This window comes from Hippichthys cyanospilos, chromosome 1, assembly GCF_059441005.1.
Source record: "Hippichthys cyanospilos isolate Australia breed blue-spotted pipefish chromosome 1, RoL_Hcya_1.0, whole genome shotgun sequence".
Lineage (NCBI taxonomy): Eukaryota > Metazoa > Chordata > Actinopteri > Syngnathiformes > Syngnathidae > Hippichthys > Hippichthys cyanospilos.
In genome coordinates, this window is record NC_142369.1 from 12,298,611 (window position 1) to 12,315,829 (window position 17,219).

The 17,219-nt window shown below is 41.3% G+C and overlaps 3 protein-coding genes across 4 annotated transcripts; 1 reads left to right on the forward strand and 2 right to left on the reverse strand.

The window, feature by feature from the left end:
• Nucleotides 1-154: 154 nt before the first annotated feature.
• Nucleotides 155-7,178, reverse strand: spinb (spindlin b). Of its 2 annotated transcripts, none has more exons than XM_088411908.1 (6): nt 6,772-7,178; nt 5,311-5,533; nt 5,188-5,236; nt 4,870-5,120; nt 3,419-3,652; nt 155-2,640 (listed from the first exon to the last, which is right to left on the reverse strand). In XM_088411908.1, the coding sequence occupies exons 2-6, from the start codon at nt 5,360-5,362 to the stop codon at nt 2,441-2,443; spliced, it is 786 nt and encodes a 261-aa protein (XP_088268034.1). In that variant the 5' UTR covers nt 5,363-5,533; nt 6,772-7,178; the 3' UTR covers nt 155-2,440. The 2 variants fall into 2 exon arrangements, with proteins under 2 accessions (XP_088268034.1, XP_088268043.1); XM_088411917.1 differs by lacking the exon at nt 6,772-7,178 and adding an exon at nt 6,317-6,369.
• Nucleotides 7,179-7,801: 623 nt separating this feature from the next.
• LOC148429234 (uncharacterized) lies at nt 7,802-11,033 on the reverse strand. The gene is made up of 3 exons (XM_088424129.1): nt 10,961-11,033; nt 10,801-10,880; nt 7,802-10,177 (listed from the first exon to the last, which is right to left on the reverse strand). Exons 2-3 carry the CDS (start codon nt 10,874-10,876, stop codon nt 9,153-9,155), a joined length of 1,101 nt encoding a protein of 366 aa, XP_088280255.1. The 5' UTR covers nt 10,877-10,880; nt 10,961-11,033; the 3' UTR covers nt 7,802-9,152.
• A 2,353-nt stretch (nt 11,034-13,386) lies between these two features.
• On the forward strand, nt 13,387-16,898 carry LOC148429235 (uncharacterized). Its single transcript, XM_088421867.1, has 2 exons — nt 13,387-13,680; nt 14,357-16,898. Exons 1-2 carry the CDS (start codon nt 13,620-13,622, stop codon nt 16,438-16,440), a joined length of 2,145 nt encoding a protein of 714 aa, XP_088277993.1. The 5' UTR covers nt 13,387-13,619; the 3' UTR covers nt 16,441-16,898.
• Nucleotides 16,899-17,219: the final 321 nt, after the last annotated feature.

Here is a 17,219-nt window from a genome sequence, read left to right on the forward strand (position 1 = left end):
ATCAGACCTTTTCAATTATTTTATCATCCACTTCCTGTTTGACATCACCCATTTTGTCTACTTCTGTTTTGCTTGATTTTGTCATCCGCTTCTTGTTCTTTGCTCTACTTATCCACTTCCCATTCGCTTGCGCCTGCAATCACCAGGTGTACTATAAATGGAAAAAAATCATTTAATAATTTTCTTCTTAGTCGGCTTGAAGATGACATTGGCACATAGTATGTCCAAACAATCTAAAAGAAGGCACAAAAGAACAAAGAAAAACAAAAGATACAAACATGCAACAACTTATACAACAACGTATTGGAAACGTGGCACGCACGGCTCATGCACACACAACACGCATGTTTTAGCGGCCCCGCCAGTCTATATGGTAATGAAAGTCAAAATTCCCAAGAACTAAATATCTGCTCCAAATAAAAACGTTAGCTTGCTTTTTCACACCTTCATTGCAAGTTCCAGAAGGTCCGAAAGCAAAACGGGAAGCAAAATAAATGTTCTACAATGACATGAAATACGCCAATCATCGTTCATCTCATTTGAAACAGGGCTGAAAAAGCTGGTTTGGATTGTAATAGCATCAAGTACAATAACATTCCAGAATAACGAGGTCTAAGACCCGATCAACACCAGACCGTATCTTGTCCTTCAGACGGCGCCGAGAACATTATCGAATGTCCAGCAGCAAAAGAACTGGTTTGTGTGTATTTATAACAAGCAGCAATAGGAATCTTTGTTTTAGAATGACATCTTGGAACATAAAGCACACATTCTAGAACACCAATCAACAGATCTACACCAGACCACACGTTGCTCTTCAGAGACCACAACGTTTTTCAAGAAAGTCCAACATCAAAAGAGACGATCAAGAACGCCATCCTGGAAAATGCTTAAGAACATCACTGACGCTCTACACATTTTAGAAGACCAGTCATCAAAGCGCCATCATGTTTGGCAGACAGTTTGGAGTATGTTCTGACACAACCAGTTAAAGTTGTGCTGAAAGCACAAGAAAAACAAAAGGAGCATTCAAGAATGATGCTCAAAAACATTTTAGAAAGCTGCGTCAGACTAACGTCTTGCAGTGTTCTTCAGAGGTGATTGGATTGAGGTTCTTGGATGTCCAACATTCTAGGAACATTCTAGAATGGCAACCAAGTACATGCTGACAACATCAAGCTTAAGCACATTCAGACCGTATCTTCTTCTACAGTCTAAGCTCAGAATGCTGTTCTAGAAGGTCAAAATCAGGTGATTGTAAAAGCAGATCGAAAAGCAAAATGAACGTTCTAGAATAACGTCACGCTGAGGTCCAATCAGATCAGTCATTTCATGTTCTCCATCGGTTTCTTCAGAGCTCAGAATATTGTTTTCGAACGTCCAACAGTTATGAAAGCACATAAAAACAAACTTCTAGAATGACGTTCATGAACATCACAATGAAGCACACCTTCGAGAAGAACTGGTCACCAGCAAGGCCAGATGATATCGTCTTGTTCTTTCGTCAGCGCTGGGAACATTCTGGAATGCTACAAGGTCACAATGAAGCACACCTTCGAGAAGAACTGGTCACCAGCAAGGTCAGATGATATCGTTTTGTTCTTTTGTCAGCGCTGGGAACATTCTGGAATGCTACAAGGTCAGCGAGTCGAGTGCAGATCGTGCCGACCATTCCTAGGGCGCTCGATGTTTATGTTGTTAGCTGTCGAATTAGTTTGCGAACAAGTTGTGTTTTTTGCTACAACTGGAGATCTTGCTGTGCAAGTTAACGACACTAACAGTGCTAGCAGCCGACAGAACTTCTTCAGCGTTCTATGGTTAGCTTGCTCTGGATGTGTCACTAATAATTTGGACTACAACTTTAGTGTTAGTTGTGCAAACAATGTAAGTGGTGTTTTTTCATCAATAGACTTCAATTAGCTTTCCAACAAATTATTGAGTTCGGCCAACAGTTTGAGTGCTAGCTAAATTGCTAATGATGGTTAAATGGTTTGACGTCATCAGCTTGAGAATAACGCGCCGAATAATTTCCATTAGAACTTGAGTGCTATTTGCTCAAGCTAATGATGCTAACTTTCCACGTGGATCTTAAATGTGAGGTCAACGGGAGTTTGGTTGCCAACAAATTATCATGAATTTCGGCAATAATTTCAACGTTAGCTGACGAAGCTAATAGTCGAGAAAGATCCTGTTGTGATGTCACAGATGATAGCCGGTTTGTGTGCTAACAAGCAGTTCCCAAGAATTTTGACTCCAGCTCCAATCATAGCCACACAAGCTAATGCTGCTAATAGTCCAGAGGGTCCAGTCAAGCTCTGTTGACAACTTCCAAAGGGGCGGGGCTTACAGGGACCGGCGTGTTCTCAGAAGAACAACAAGCATGTCCGTGTGGCTTAAGGGGGGTGTTAGTGGTGGTCTTTTGAGAGGGCAGACGGTGGCCTTAGGTGGTCTTGACCAGGTCATAGACGTAAATGTGGAAGTCGTCGTCGAATTTGATGAAGTAGACGGAAGGCTTGGCCTCCACCTGGTGGATGACCATCCCGGACCGCTTGCCTCCGTCCTCTTTGGCGTACTCCACCTGCTTGCCCACCAGGCTGTCCACCACCTCGCCCGGCTCGGGCTCCGACGACACGCTCTCGTCTGGAGGAACAAGAAAAAATGTATCTTTTTTTTTTTTTTACAATCATTCTGATTCATCTTTTAATTCCTACTTGACCAATTTATTCACAACAGTGTCAAAATATTTAATCAAAATTACTCACCTTTAACTAGTATTTATGTATATGTAATTATTCACTGTAATTGTTATTTAATGTTAACTATTTATTAGAGGTTGTAAAAATATTTTCTTTTGCCATTTCTTTTTATCAAAAACTTTTTATTACAACCTCATTACTTTTTCAAGTGTTATATTGGTTCCTTATCATTTTAGCATATTCAATTGTTTCATGTAAAATGTATGTGAAAAATAAATTTAATAACCTATAATTTTTGATTGACTTCAATATAATTTTTCACATTTATACCGAGCTGAATGAGCGTTTTTCCACGAAACATTTCCATTTTATTTCAATCGTGATAAACTTAGTTTGAGATCAATTTTGGAAGGAGCAAACACTTTAAATTCATTTATTTTCACTCAATAATTCATTTAAATACATTTAACTTAACACTTTATCTGAATTATGAATTACGAAAGTAGAATTTTCATCAAACAACCATTTATATATTTGTGTATGGCGCATGTGATAAAATCCTCTGAAAATTAGAGTAGCAATGAGTTTGAACGTTGTTTAGAATTAATTAACCACGGGCTGGAAACCTAATGCAATAAACCCGTACGCATCCACCCTGGGCCGGGTTTGGAAAACAGAGCGAGCCTGCGCGGGCCGCAATTTTCCTTTGGGGTTTCACTCACTGGCGTCGGGCATGATGCGTAGATCTCCCTCCTTGTAGTCGTCCAGCAGCTGGTACATGTAGAGCACCGGGTCCTTCTCGTACGTGATGAAGAACCAGGATGTCATTATGGGCGCGCGGGCCAGCACCATCCCCCGCCACTCTTCCTTGGGCCCGTCCTCCGTCTCAAACATGTGCTCCACCGCCTTTCCGATCATGGTGTCCGCCAGCAGCGCGTCCGTCACGCGAGCCGGAGCTGAAGTCAAGCGCAACAATGATAAAAACCATGAGAACCGCGAATGAGTAAATGAGTACATGTCTTCAATAGCAGCCACGTAAAAAGAATCCTTTACAATAGTGATTAATAGTAGTGCATGATTCTAAGAATGGGAGTGTTCACTGTCAGTCGTCACATTCACCGCAAGCCCAGTTAAAATGGATCTGTAGCAGTTGATGGCAATGAATTAGTTGAAAGTTGAACATTTCGGAGGTTTCTTGCATGTTATTAGTGGGGGTACATGTTGTGGTCACGTCTGGTCAGACAAAAAAGTGCGACCGTTTTCAGTGATCTTACAGATTAGCGTGAGACTTTTTGGCGAGTTTGTGTTCATTGTTTGGCAGCGTGCTCCAATCGATTATGAGAAGGATACTTGAGCCCCGTCTCCACCAACGTTATCCCCCTTACTCTGCTCGACAAAAATCACAATTTCCAGAGTACTCTACACTACTGGCTTTTTCTGGTACCCGTTATGCTGTGTTTCTAAAAAAAAAAAAAAAAAAAGTAGGTGCGGTTTCAAAACATGACATTAATACTTTGGAGGCCATTGATTGGTCCAAGACAGATTTGAATGTGCGTCACAGAAAACTAGACGGCCAGAGAACAGTCACCATTTATGATGAACAGAAAGGGAGGGAAAAAGCTTTTGTTTCCACACCCTTCCATTGATGGACTTGGAATCAATATTGTCTACTGGTTGATGCAGTATTTCAAAAGAGCCACAATCCAATTATCAGGTTCCATAATTTTCCATACTCTGTATTGTTTTTGTTTGGTGTTGCGTAGATAGCATGATCGCTACTTTCGCCGTTAACATACGTCACTGGCGAGGAGAGGCGCGACTCGGCGGTGGAGATGCAATGTTCTTTGGTGGAGAGCCGAGTAGAGTAGCGCAGGGAAAAGTAGTGCAGTGTAGAAACCATCAGTGGTGAGTTGGCTATCTTAATCAACCGTTGGAAATTTTGCAGTTAATTTAATGTCTGCATTATAAATGAGACGCGGTGGTGAGTTTACCGTCTGTTTAAAGACTGGGACATTAGATGATTAATAATTATAGGGATGGGGAAGAAACCGGATAACGCCAATAACGACTTCGGAAATACTCAGGGGATACAGAGTCTACGCTGGCGGCATATTTTTGCTCGTCTTCCATTTTCTCCACAGACATTCTGTTTGGTTGATGGGCGCTTCCTTACCCACTCGATCGGGCAGCACTTGGAGTCCGATGACCCGGTGGTCACTGTGCAGTTCCAGGCCATAAATGCAGTCCAAGCCATCGTACTTGATCAGGTATAAGGACGGGTTGACAGGGACCTGGTCCAGAACCGTCCCCTTCCACTGGGATGACTTACTGCCTTCTTTCCACACGTGCTGGATCCTGCAGCCGACGATGTTGGTCTTGACCGGGGACAGTGTTCTGCTGGGACCCATGCTGCTCTTCTGCTTCCTGCCAGAGAAAACGAGACATTACAGAATCTCTTGTTCTTCTTTGTGGTCTTCATCTTGGGTCTCACTTGTGAGGATTCCTCCTCTTCATCATGTTGACTGACACACCGGAATGTCCTGCAACAGATGTCATTTCGGGTTTGCTCGCTGAAGAACTCAGAGACACTCGCGTAAACGCGGCGGCCAATCACCTCTGTCCGCTTGGGGCCGTGTGGCCTCTGGGCTCTTGAAATGGGTTTTCATTCATCCACCTGGGCGGGGGGCGGGGGGCACCGGAGGAAGGGGGAGGGGGAAGGAGGGGAGGGACTAAAAGGAGAGGAGGAGCACCAGGAATCAGAGCAACCCCTGAAGCATTCGCACTGGGGGGTACAGACTCACTCCTGGTGAAAAAACAAGATTCGGCTTCAGTCCAGCCTGGAGACAAAAAAAAAAAAAAAGATTTCATTCTCTCAGTTTCTTTGCCATTGAAACATGTTCATTTCTACCAGAGACCAGAATCAAAACATGCTTAAACTAGTATCAAACGTAGACCAGAAGAGAAACACACTTAGGCTAGAACTAAAACTAAACTTGGACAATAAAAAAAGAGCATCTAGAAGAGAACAAAAGCACACTTAAACCTGACCCAAGGCATACTTAGACGATTACAAAACTTAGACCAAGACCAAAACAGCATAGCAGGAGCTTAGATTAAAAAAAATAATGAATACTTTGACTGAAACCAAACCACATTTAGATGAGGAGAACCAAAACATACTTTGATCAAAGCGCATATAAACCAAAACCTAAGCATGTGTTAGTGTAAAACCTAAGCATGTGTTAGTGTGTTTTGATCCTGGTTTTACTTTTAAAACCAGTATCAAAACACACTAAGCTGGAGCACTAAAACCACCATGGTCCACAGAATCATTAGACCTGAACCATAACGCACTAAGAGCAAAGAATAAACTAGAACTAAAGTATATTCCATCCAGAAACAAAATCAAACCATAACTAAACATGCTTAGCCAAGAACACTTGGGCCAATCTCCAATTAGACTAGGACCAAAACGTGTTTAAACCGGAAAACTTGGACCAAAGGACATTAACTTTGACCGGAACTGAAGCACACACACAAAAGCATGCTTAGAGTTTAGTAAAAGTCAGGCCAGGACCACAGAAACAAAAACAAAAAAACCAAACATTGAAAGGCAGTACTTTTAGACGGGGGACGAAGTTCAACTTGGACCAGCCCAATACCATTTAAATGATGGAATCATTCGCTAGTTGTGGAGAGGAACGTCATTTTCCTGCGCCGAACAACGCGGTTTAGCCCTCCAGTGACGTCACGCCCTCCCCTCATGTGAGGAATGTATTCAATAGTAAGCACATAAACGAGGGAAAATATGTTATTCAGCCTTTCCTTGAGTGGCCAAGAGAGAAAGAAAGCGAAACGATCCTAACGTGTAGTGTGTGCACGTGTGAGTAAACGAGCTCGCTTTCAGGGCTCTTGTTTCATTGCAGAAACATTTGACAAAAATGCGCATAGTGTGTGCAGAACAAAGGAGTAGGCGGGCTGGCAAACGCCGTGGCGCCAAGGGAGCCGTTTTTACTTTTGCGGAAAGCGCAGAAACGAGCGCCTGTCGAGCAGTCCGCCGTTGTCGTTTCCTTACCAACTCGACGTTCGGCGTCGCGGATCAATCACAGTTGACCTCCGCTTTCGGATTGATCCGTTTTTTTCTCCGCCAGCGTTCTCCGCTGCAACGCAAAGCTAGCAGTGCTAACAACGAAGGCACGGCGGAAGTTGAGGTGTGATGCCTTTCAAAGTTGAAGCATGGCAATGAAGTACGTTACAAGAAATACATCAGGGGGTTTCATGATGCCCTCATACAGGATGGCCCGGTTCCTATCTAACGACTAAATTATCTCGAATGTTTATTTTAAATGTTTATGATAAACTAATCGCTTGCCGTAAAAGTACAATTTCATTTAAAACATCTCAAGGAGGCAATCGATATGATTCACGCGAAGCACCCACCCGCCTTTGCTTATGTTGCTAAATAGTGAAGCGTCAATGCACACGGAAGTTCTGGCTGCAAAATACTGAGCTATCGCGTTGTCCATGATGCGCGCGCATACTAGGGGGCAGGGCAATTTACCGTTGATTTGTCACACGATAATGTCACGTGATGACTCATTGACGTCGAGCAGACCCACACTTCCTCAAATCCATTTTTGTTGATGTTTGAGAGGAAATCTGATTCGAAAATAAATACAGTTGAATGTAAACCATTTGGATGCTTTACGAGGGGTCGTTAGTGATTATATCTAAAGCGCTTTTTTTTGCTTACATGTCTCGTAAACGACGGCGATGCAACCGCCATATTGAATGTGGCAACTGCCTCTAGACGCATAGCACAAAGCGACGGCAACCTACTGCAGGAGTGTCCAAATTCGGTCGAGGGCAGCTTCCCTGTTTTTGAAGTTTCCGTCCTCCAACACACCCGATTCCAATGATCAACTCAGCAAGACCAACAGACGCCTGATAACCCTACAGGATAGAAGCCTTCTAGGACCACCGTTTGACCTAATGTATAGTGCATAAAATTAAAGCCTCATTCTCTTTCTCTCTCACACACACACTGAAAGAGGGCGAACCCCAAACAAAGTATATTTTTTAAAACAGAACAATCATTGCAGGAATAATCATACAGTATATTTATTGTACATTTTGTTCCAACTTATTAAAATTGTTTACAGTGGGACATTGTACATTTTGTCAAACATATTGGAGTTGGCTTGCAGGCAAAAAGTGTTGGTTGGAGTCGACTTTGGCGCTACATTGAGAGCCTTATCTGATCCCCGGCTGGAGCACGGTGCCAACTTGAGGCCCGGTCTACCCTTGCTAAGGCACACGAAAGAGAACTGTTGAGTGCTGATAAATGGGCAGAATAAATGACTAAGCAAAAATGTTGATGACATGTGACTGTGTTCAATGCAAAGCAAAGTTGAACGGAGGGCCCAGAGAACGACGGGTGACTATCCACTGGTCTCACTGCGTTCTCCTTGCAATCCCATTCTACTTGCAAGTAAAATTATCTTCGTCTCTTCGCTTCCGTCATTGAGTGTTTTTCTACAAATGTCTAATAGATTAACCTGACAATCGTACATGGTAAATGGACTTTCACTTATATAGCGCTTTTCTACCTTGGGTACTCAAAGCGCTTTACACTAACTAGTCATTTACCTACTGATGACGCGGCATCAGGAGCAACTGGAGGTTCAGGGTCTCGCTCAAGGACACTTCGACATGGTTGATGGTCGGGGTATCGAACCCACAACCTCTCAGCTGGGAGACGACCACTCTACCACCGAGCCATACCTATTGATTTTTCAATATCAATCACAGTAGTGTCACATTGGTACATACTAACAAACAAAAACACATTTTCTTCAATTTTCAATATATACAGTAAATGTATGTACATTTTCATACTCATTTGTTGTGTAGCTTTGTTTCATAATCACCGAAAAAATACATTTGATCCCTTTTATATGTGTTTGAAGTGGACTTGATCTTTTTTTGGGTGGGGGTAGGGGGACGCAGTAACGTAATACTTGTTCACAAATCAAAATACATAAGTTTGTTTGCGCTAAAAGTATATTGTCTGTGTTTGATGACGAAATAAGTGTTTTGTCTTGAGGAAATGTATGAGTTAATAAGTCAAAATATTGGGTTGAGGGAGTGTCTGGCAAACAAAACATAATTCCTTTTAACTGAAATGTACATAGTATATTTTAAATGAATAAGGCAATAACCCTAACGGAAAAAAGTGCATGCATTTGATTCCCATCAGGTGTATCGTTATTATAAATTGGCATGGTAAGGCATCTATGAGAGGTTCAAAGGACAATAGAAGATGGCGATGAACACGACAGCAAATACCTGTGCTAAACAATAAAAGATTATTTACATAAAATCCACAAAAAAACAATATGTACAACGATTAGGATGCAGCGCTTATTGCGGGGGATTACTGCAAAACATTTTCCGCTATTTGTTGTGTGTCCGCATATGGACAGTCAAAGTCTTTCTCTGAGCGTAGGTTCCACCACAAACCAAGCATCTATAAGGTCTTTCTCCTGTGTGCGTTCTCATGTGTGAAACCAAGTTTTGCTTTTGGGAGAATGTTTGCTCACAGACTGAACAACTAAAGGGTCTTTCTCCTGTGTGTATTTTCATATGCGATTCCACGTGTGACTTATGAAGGAATGCTTTGTCGCAAAATAAGCAACAAAATGGCTTTACCCCTGAGTGGATTCTCATGTGTTTTACCATGTTTGGCTTTTGGGAGAACATTTTACCACAAACTGAGCAAGGAAAGGGTTTTTCACCTGTGTGCGTTCTCATGTGTGATTCCACGTGTGTCTTTCGAGAATACGTTTTACCACAAATTGAGCAGCGAAAGGGATTGTCTCCAGTGTGTGATCTCAAGTGTGCTATCATGGTTTCCTTATGGGGGAACGCTTTACCACATGTTGAACAACTAAAGGGTTTTTCTCCGGTGTGTATCCTCACGTGTGCCTGCACGTGTTCCTTACGAGCAAACGTTTTACCACAAAAGGGGCAACTGAAGGGTTTTTCTCCTGTGCTTCTTTTCGTGTTTTGTTTTTTAGCAGCTCGTATAACACAAACTGCTTTCATGTTGCCAATAGTTGTCTCCTCCTCAGAGGACTTGTACTGCTTGTTGCCATTTTCACAGTCAGCGCCGCTCCTCAAAAATTCTTCTGTGTCCTCATTGTCTGACAGTTTAGCTAAGACGTCATCTGTTGGTGGTCCTTCACATGGGCTGCGATGACAAAGGCGCGACAGTTCGGCTGATTTGATTTCATCCTCTTCACTTTTCACACAAACAACAGTCAGTGGAAACTTGCTGACGTCAGACTCTTCCTCTTCCTCTTTAACGTGCGGGCGCTCTGGATCCTTTTCTTCTTCTTTGATGCATGGTCCAAAATTGGATCTCCCCACCTGTGACTGCAGAGGAAGTTCATCCTGACGATCAATCAATTGCTGGACGCCTGGATGATGTAGTAAACTTTCAGCCATATTGGTGGACATTTCAAGCAGTGTGACGGTTTATTCGTTAGCCGCTAGCCCCATTAGCCAAATCAACATGGAAAGTAAGTAGTTTTGCATCCAGGTTTTTAAAATTATCATTTTTTGTCCAACATCGTGACTCTATCAAAATAAATAACGCTATCTGTACTTCACTGTGTTTTGCCTGTTTGCAAATTTTCCAAAAGTTTCTTTTTTTTGAAGCTCAATGTGGCTCTTGTGATTTGTGATTTTCAAATGTGCGAAAAAAATTGGTCGTGCTGGTGAGCTCTAAAATGTTTTGCCACACTTGGCGCCTTGCTGTAGTTTTATCAAATGGAGTTAAAAAAAAAAAAAAAAAAAAACATTACCAAGTTTTACGCACTGCCATTTGCCCAGCTACCGTATCAACACACACTAATGCTAAATCAATAGATGGGTTGAAAGCATGGTGACATAAATGCATTACAATTTTGGATACGTAAATTATGAAAACAAAGACATCCATCCCATTGCTTTGACTTTTACTCCAAATTATATTGTTGTAACTATCGCATAGCCTATTTCTTTATTGTAAACGATAACAGTAGAAGACGGGTGTACTGACCTTGTGCATACAGAGCGATGTGTTTATGGGGTTCCAGTTGTTTACATTGTATTTCGTTCTCCTCGTTCGATGCCATTTTCCTGTTAAATCGGCACAGTATGTTGCAAAGTAAGTCTTACAACTTTTTTTTATTATCAATTTCACAGAGTTGCAGCCTTACCGATTTCGCTTCGGTTGAAGACGCACCAACTTCCGGCTTTTACTTCTTCGCGGGTGGCTTTGAGGCAGTCGAACATGCAGGATAACGCGCGGCTGCTGTCCTGCGACAGGGTTGAAGACGCGTCTTCTTATTTCTTTTTACCTTCTCCCGTCAAATTAAAGGCCGATTACCCCCCAAAAAAACTGAGATTGCGAATGTCTTCTCAGCAATTTGCACAAATATCTAATGTAGTAATGACTCAGTCCTGCAATACGCCAGCGCATCTGACACTCAGATTGACAAACGTTTTGAAAATAATCCGTTTGCTCAAAGACTTTCGATGATTGCCTTTTTTTAAATATACAGTATACAATATACAATGTCGATCTATCTGAAGACACTGAGCATATTCACGATTCCACCTCAAATGTTTTAAAAATTAATGAACAAGGGAGAGGAAACATTTGTCAATCTGAAAACAAAAATATTTTTAGAATCATTCCTGCAACATTTCTAGGAAATTACAATATTCACTGCTAAATTACCTAAAACAATGTGGTTCTTAGGGGCTACTTGATACCTGTGGGCATGATGCTGAAGCTTGTTTCATGGTGAAAACACAGCAAAACAAAGTATTTATTTTAGCGTATTAGAAGAATAAAGGTAAATAAAATAAGTAAATGGTGTTCTTCAGATGTTGCTATATTACAGGGCACGACTGCCGAAAATTCAATATAATTCGTTCAATAATTAATAATAAGTAATTCAAGTAATAAGTAATTCAATATAATTTGTTGTCATTAAAGGAATATAAGAGTTTGAGCTTAAAGTAGTTCATTAGATGTTGCTACATTCTGTGTATGAGAGTGTGAGACTGTAAAGTGAACAAAACAATATGGGGTGCAAGGGAGTGTAAGAATGGAATGTTTCAGAGCAAACGGTGCTAGTCGCGGGGACGAGATGACCCAGAGGCACCTGGTGGGAAACAACTGAGAGGAAAACTACAACCAGGAGGAGTAAGCAAGCGATTCTGCAGGGGAAGAAAGACCAATGAGAGCAAGCTAAAGTTAACTGCAGTATACACATAGCCAATAAAATAATGCCAGGATGCCTTTGTTGCTGTCCATTTGCATATTGTGTAGTATAACTCATTGCTGGGCAACTCGGATGAGAGTACGTCTGCTGGTGGCAACAGAGGCGTACAGGGCTGTATTGAGAGGGACCCGAGACCCAGGTGCTTGTATTACATCTGCGTGTTAGGAAAAAATCCACCCGTGTGTGAAAATGCCGGCATCCTGATACCTTTCTATTGCAGAACGAGCGCGCAAATTGTTGGATGAGTGGCAGTTGGGTAAGGTCACAAATTGGAGTCAGATTACTAACTTGAGTTTATGTTGATTTAGAAATAAAATTCCAACATCATCTACATGTGTTCCGGCAGAGTGGACCAACGAGAATAACGCTTGCCACCAAGTTGAGGACTAAACGTTTGTTTGTTTGTGTTCTCATGTGTTAACAAGTTTCACTTGATTTTTTTTAAATGACAAATTGAGCAACAAACATGTTTTTCTTCTGTGTGTGTTCTCAAGTGTTTGATCATACCCGACTTTAAAGTGATTCTTTTACCACGAAAGGAAAACAGGGGTTTTCTCCTGTGTGTGTGTTCCACGTGTGATAACACGTGGGGCTTATTCGAAAATGTTTTAACGCATGTTGAGCAACTGAAAGGTTTCTCTTCTGTGTATGTTGTCATGTGGTCTATCCGGTTTGAATTTATTGTGAATCTTTTATCACATATAGAGCAACATACGGGGTTTTCTCCTCCGGTATTCTCACGTGTAGTGCCACGTGTGAGAGGAGTTTTCAATTACTGTGCAATGAAAGGGTTTTTTCTCCTGTGTGCTCTAGTCTAGTGCTATTGTGTTATTTCACCAAGAATACTATTCCCTAAACGTTAGTCCTTTTCCTTTATTTATCAACGAAAATGTTGACTAAAATCTTGAGGAGCTGTTAACGGACCTGCATTTCGATTCTTGGCGACAGTTTGCAATTGCTTTGCACGTCGCTAATTTAACTCGCATAAGGCCATTGTTCTGGACAACAGTCCGATATGTTATAAGTCGCTCCCGCACCAACTACTTTAACATGTTGATATTTATTCCCCAGTTGTTTCTCTTTAATTTCCAATCCCTTATTTTCTGTCTTTCTGAGGTTACCTTAATTTCTAAAGGCGTCTTAACTTACGTGTTTTTTCTTAACGTGTGGCTTTGCGCTAGTGGCTTTGCGCTATCCAGGATAACACGCTTCTGTGTTACACGCTTCAAGAGTTATGGCTTTGTTGAGAGTGAAGCACAAAGTCCACAGTTACGACGCTACACTCAATCACAAAAAAAAACAAAAGGCCATAGAAGCAATGGCGACAACCAAGTTCTTTCTATTGTTGTTTAAACAGCCACAGGATGGCAGTCCTGCTTTAACTTGATGTTTATCTGCTGTAAAAAGAAAACCGAAGAAGAAAAGACCGAGGTTAGCTTGAGTTCAATGCTGCACAAAAGCACAGTTAAAGACGACGGAGTCTTGGTAAAACTCACAGTGAAAAAAAAACATCGAAAAGTGGAGGTAGTAGGTGCGGAGGGAACTTATAACTCATTTGAACTGAGGATGTAATGCTCAGCAGAAGATGGCGGCGTACGAGGGGCAACGAAAACAACTGGAAGCGGTTGGCGAGAATCACAGCAAAGGTTTGTGTACATGTCCACTGCTCTACTTCTACGTTTTCTAATGTTCATTGATGAATCAAAGGACTGTAGGCATATTAAAATTACAGAAACAAAATTAATATAAGCGTTTATTTGCTTTGGCTCAGCTATTACCTAAACGTTTCGACGTGCCACTTTTTTTTTTTTGCATTTATTAGCCTTAAAAATTCCAAGTATTTACCGACGTGTTGTCTTCTTTGACCTTATGGACAGGCATTAACATGCATTAACCTTGCCCAGTTATATTGCAGAAAATTTAACGATATGATTTAATTCCTAATTTGATTCTGCATACGCACATTCATCAACTGTGCTAACCGACGTTGCTCATTACCCATAGAACCTTAACTACGATGTTTACAGATCGATGTCCAGGATCCAAATTTGCGTGTTGGCTATTACATTGAGACCACACCATTCGGTCGTAGGTGGCTAACTGCCCCCCCCCCCCCCCCCCCCCCATCCAAGATATTTCCATATTTTAATTATTTTTGTTGTTTTCTAACCTCGTATATTTTGTGGAAATGAAGAAAACTGAACATTTCACTCGAAACGAAAGCAGCTAAACTCCTTTAGAGTACACCTTTATTGTCTTGTTGGACAAATTGTCAACTGTATTGCAGTGACTATGGAAACATGACTTGCTTGTGTTTTGTAGACTACCGACAGCTGAAAGGTCACCAGGAAGAGATTTCCCATCAGCCTCAGAGGGCGAGCTCCAGTTTGGAGCGAGACTATCCACAGCCCCCTTACGTAAAGGAGGAAGCGGAGGAGGCTGACATCGGTTTGCTGCCAGTGACTCGTGTTTCTGTGAAAAGGGAAGATGATGATAAAGAGACACAGGAGTGGTTCCAGCTTCTTCATAACAGACCAAGTGTGGAACACCATGGAAGACCACCACCACCAGATGACCTCTTATCACCACTGTCAGATACTCACAACATAGAAAAGCATTTGAGGAATAACGGTGACAGTGAAAGTGATGACATACGGTCAGATGGCTCTGAGGAGAGGACAACTGTTGGCAATAAGAAAATGTCTGAAATGTTTAAAAACTTAGCTGAAAAAACGCACACAATTGCACTAGCAAGAACACATACTGGAGAAAACCCCGTTACTTGTTCAACTTGTGGTAAAACATTCTCTCGGCAGACAAACATGGTAAAACACATGAGAACGCACACAGGAGAAAAACCCTACAGTTGCTCAGTGTGCGGTAAAACATTCTCCCGAAAGGAGCATGTGTCATCACACATGAAAACACATACAGATGTAACACCTTTTTGTTGCTCAGTTTGTGGAAAAACATTCTCTCGAAAGACACTCATGGTAAAACACATGAAAACGCATCCTGGTGAAAAACCCGTTATGTGTTCAACATGTGGTAAAACATTCTCTCAGCAGACCAACATGGCAAAACACATGAGAACGCATACTGGAGAGAAACCTTTTTGTTGCTCAGTTTGTGGTAAACCATTCTCTCGGAAGGAACATGTTGCATCACACATGAGAATACATACTGGAGAAAAACCTTTTTGCTGCTCAGTTTGTGGTAAAACATTCTCTCATCAGTCCCACATGTTATCTCACATGCGAACGCACACAGGAGAGAAACCTTTTTGTTGTTCTGTTTGTGAGAAAGCGTTCTCTCAAAAATCAGACATGGTAAAACACATGATAGTACACACTGAAGAAAAAAACTTTTGTTGTGCAACTTGTGGAAAAACATTCTCCCGCAAATTATCCCTCCGTGTGCACATGAGAACTCACTCTGGAGAAAAACCCTTTCGTTGCCTAACTTGTGGTAAAGCATTCTCTCGAAAGGCAGACATAGGAAAACACATGAGAACACACACAGGAGAAAAACCTTTTGGTTGTTCAGTTTGTAGTAAAACATATTCTCGAAAGGAGCACATGTTGTCACACATGACAACGCATTCGGGTGTAAAGCCCTTTAGTTGCTCTGTTTGTGGGAAAACATTCCCTCAGAAGTCCAACATGTTGAAACACATGAGAACACATATGGGAGGAAAATCTCTTTGCTGTTCGACTTGTGGTAAAACATTCTCTTCTCAAAAATATTTAATAATACACATAAGAAGACACACTGGAGAAAAACCCTTTCGTTGCCTTACCTGTGGTAAAGCATTCTCTTGTAAAAAATATAGAGCAATACACATGAGAATACATACAGGTGAAAAACCCTTCAGTTGCTCAATTTGCAGTAAAACCTTCTTTCATAAATCAAGCCTTGCGTTACACATGAGAATACATACAGGAGAAAAATTGTTTTGTTGCTCAATTTGTAGTAAAACATTCAATCAAAAGCCTAGTTTGCAAACACACATGAGGACACACACTGGAGAAAGACCATTTTGTTGCTCACTTTGTGGAAAAACCTTTATTCAAAAGTCCCACATGGTAAAACACATGACAACACATTCTGAAGGAAAACCTGTTAGTTGTTCAACTTGTGGTAAAACCTTCTCTCAAAAGACAAACATGATGAGACACCTGAGAACGCACACAGGAGAGAAACCCTTTACTTGTTCATTGTGTGATAAAAAGTTCTCTCGCAAACCAGACATGATGTCACACATTAGAAAACACACAAGAGAAGACGGTAAATTTGCTTTCACTTTGGGTACTCAAAGCGCTTTACACTTAACTAGGAATTTACCTACTGATGACGCAGCATCAGGGGCAATTGGAGGCTCAGTGTCTTGCTCAAGGACACTTTGACATAGTCTTGCTGGTCGGGGGACCGAACCCACAGCCTCTCAGCTGGGAGACGACCACTCTACCACTGAGCAATGCCGCCCCTAGATCTCTCAATTTGACTGAACTGTGTCATAGTGGACATTAACCAATGATATTAGCAAATGAATAAGTGGCCTCAGAGAAAATATCAAAAAGCCGCACACAGGAGAGTGACAAAACTTGAAATAATTTCAGAAGTTCTGACCTCTAATGTTCAAAAGTCTAATAACCTATGTTAAACAAATTCTGTAAAATATTAAAAATATGTGTTTATGCAATACCTATGCAAAAATGCACTAATTTTACTTTTTTTCGTAAACGTGGCTTTGGCAAAGAACTACAGGACCATTCTGAAATGTTTGTATTGTTACTTTGTTTGCTGAACATAGTTTAACTAAAGTACAAGTCAGAAAATATAATAAAAGTATTTATAGAGAAAATGATTGTGTAGTTTGGAGTCTTTGTGGTAGCATGTGGCTTTTTCTCACGTTGTTGGCCGATCACACTAAATATTTCAAATATTCACTAGTCTCAGCTGACACACAAGAGAAATACCTTACTTTTGCTCGGTGTGCAGTAAAAAATTCTCTTGAAAGTCCCACACGACACAATTGTAACACGTTTTATGTACATTATCGGTGTGGTAAAAAAAAAAAAAAAAACACTTTAGCCGCAAGCGGGCAACCTGTCATATTGTAGTGAAAAACAGGACAAATAATGAACTGGACCTATTCGCCTTAATTGGTGCAGCTTTCTGGTAA

Coding starts and splice junctions, on each gene's coding strand:
- LOC148429235 (XM_088421867.1), top strand. CDS start 13,620: ATGGCGGCGTACGAGGGGCAACGAAAACAACTGGAAGCGGTTGGCGAG. Junction 13,681..14,356: donor TGGCGAGAATCACAGCAAAG/GTTTGTGTACAT, acceptor TGTGTTTTGTAG/ACTACCGACAGCTGAAAGGT.
- spinb (XM_088411908.1), bottom strand. CDS start 5,362: ATGAAAACCCATTTCAAGAGCCCAGAGGCCACACGGCCCCAAGCGGAC. Junction 5,237..5,310: donor ACGGCCCCAAGCGGACAGAG/GTGATTGGCCGC, acceptor CATCTGTTGCAG/GACATTCCGGTGTGTCAGTC. Junction 2,641..3,418: donor ACGCATCATGCCCGACGCCA/GTGAGTGAAACC, acceptor TTGTTCCTCCAG/ACGAGAGCGTGTCGTCGGAG.
- LOC148429234 (XM_088424129.1), bottom strand. CDS start 10,876: ATGGCATCGAACGAGGAGAACGAAATACAATGTAAACAACTGGAACCC. Junction 10,178..10,800: donor CATCGCTCTGTATGCACAAG/GTCAGTACACCC, acceptor TACATCATCCAG/GCGTCCAGCAATTGATTGAT.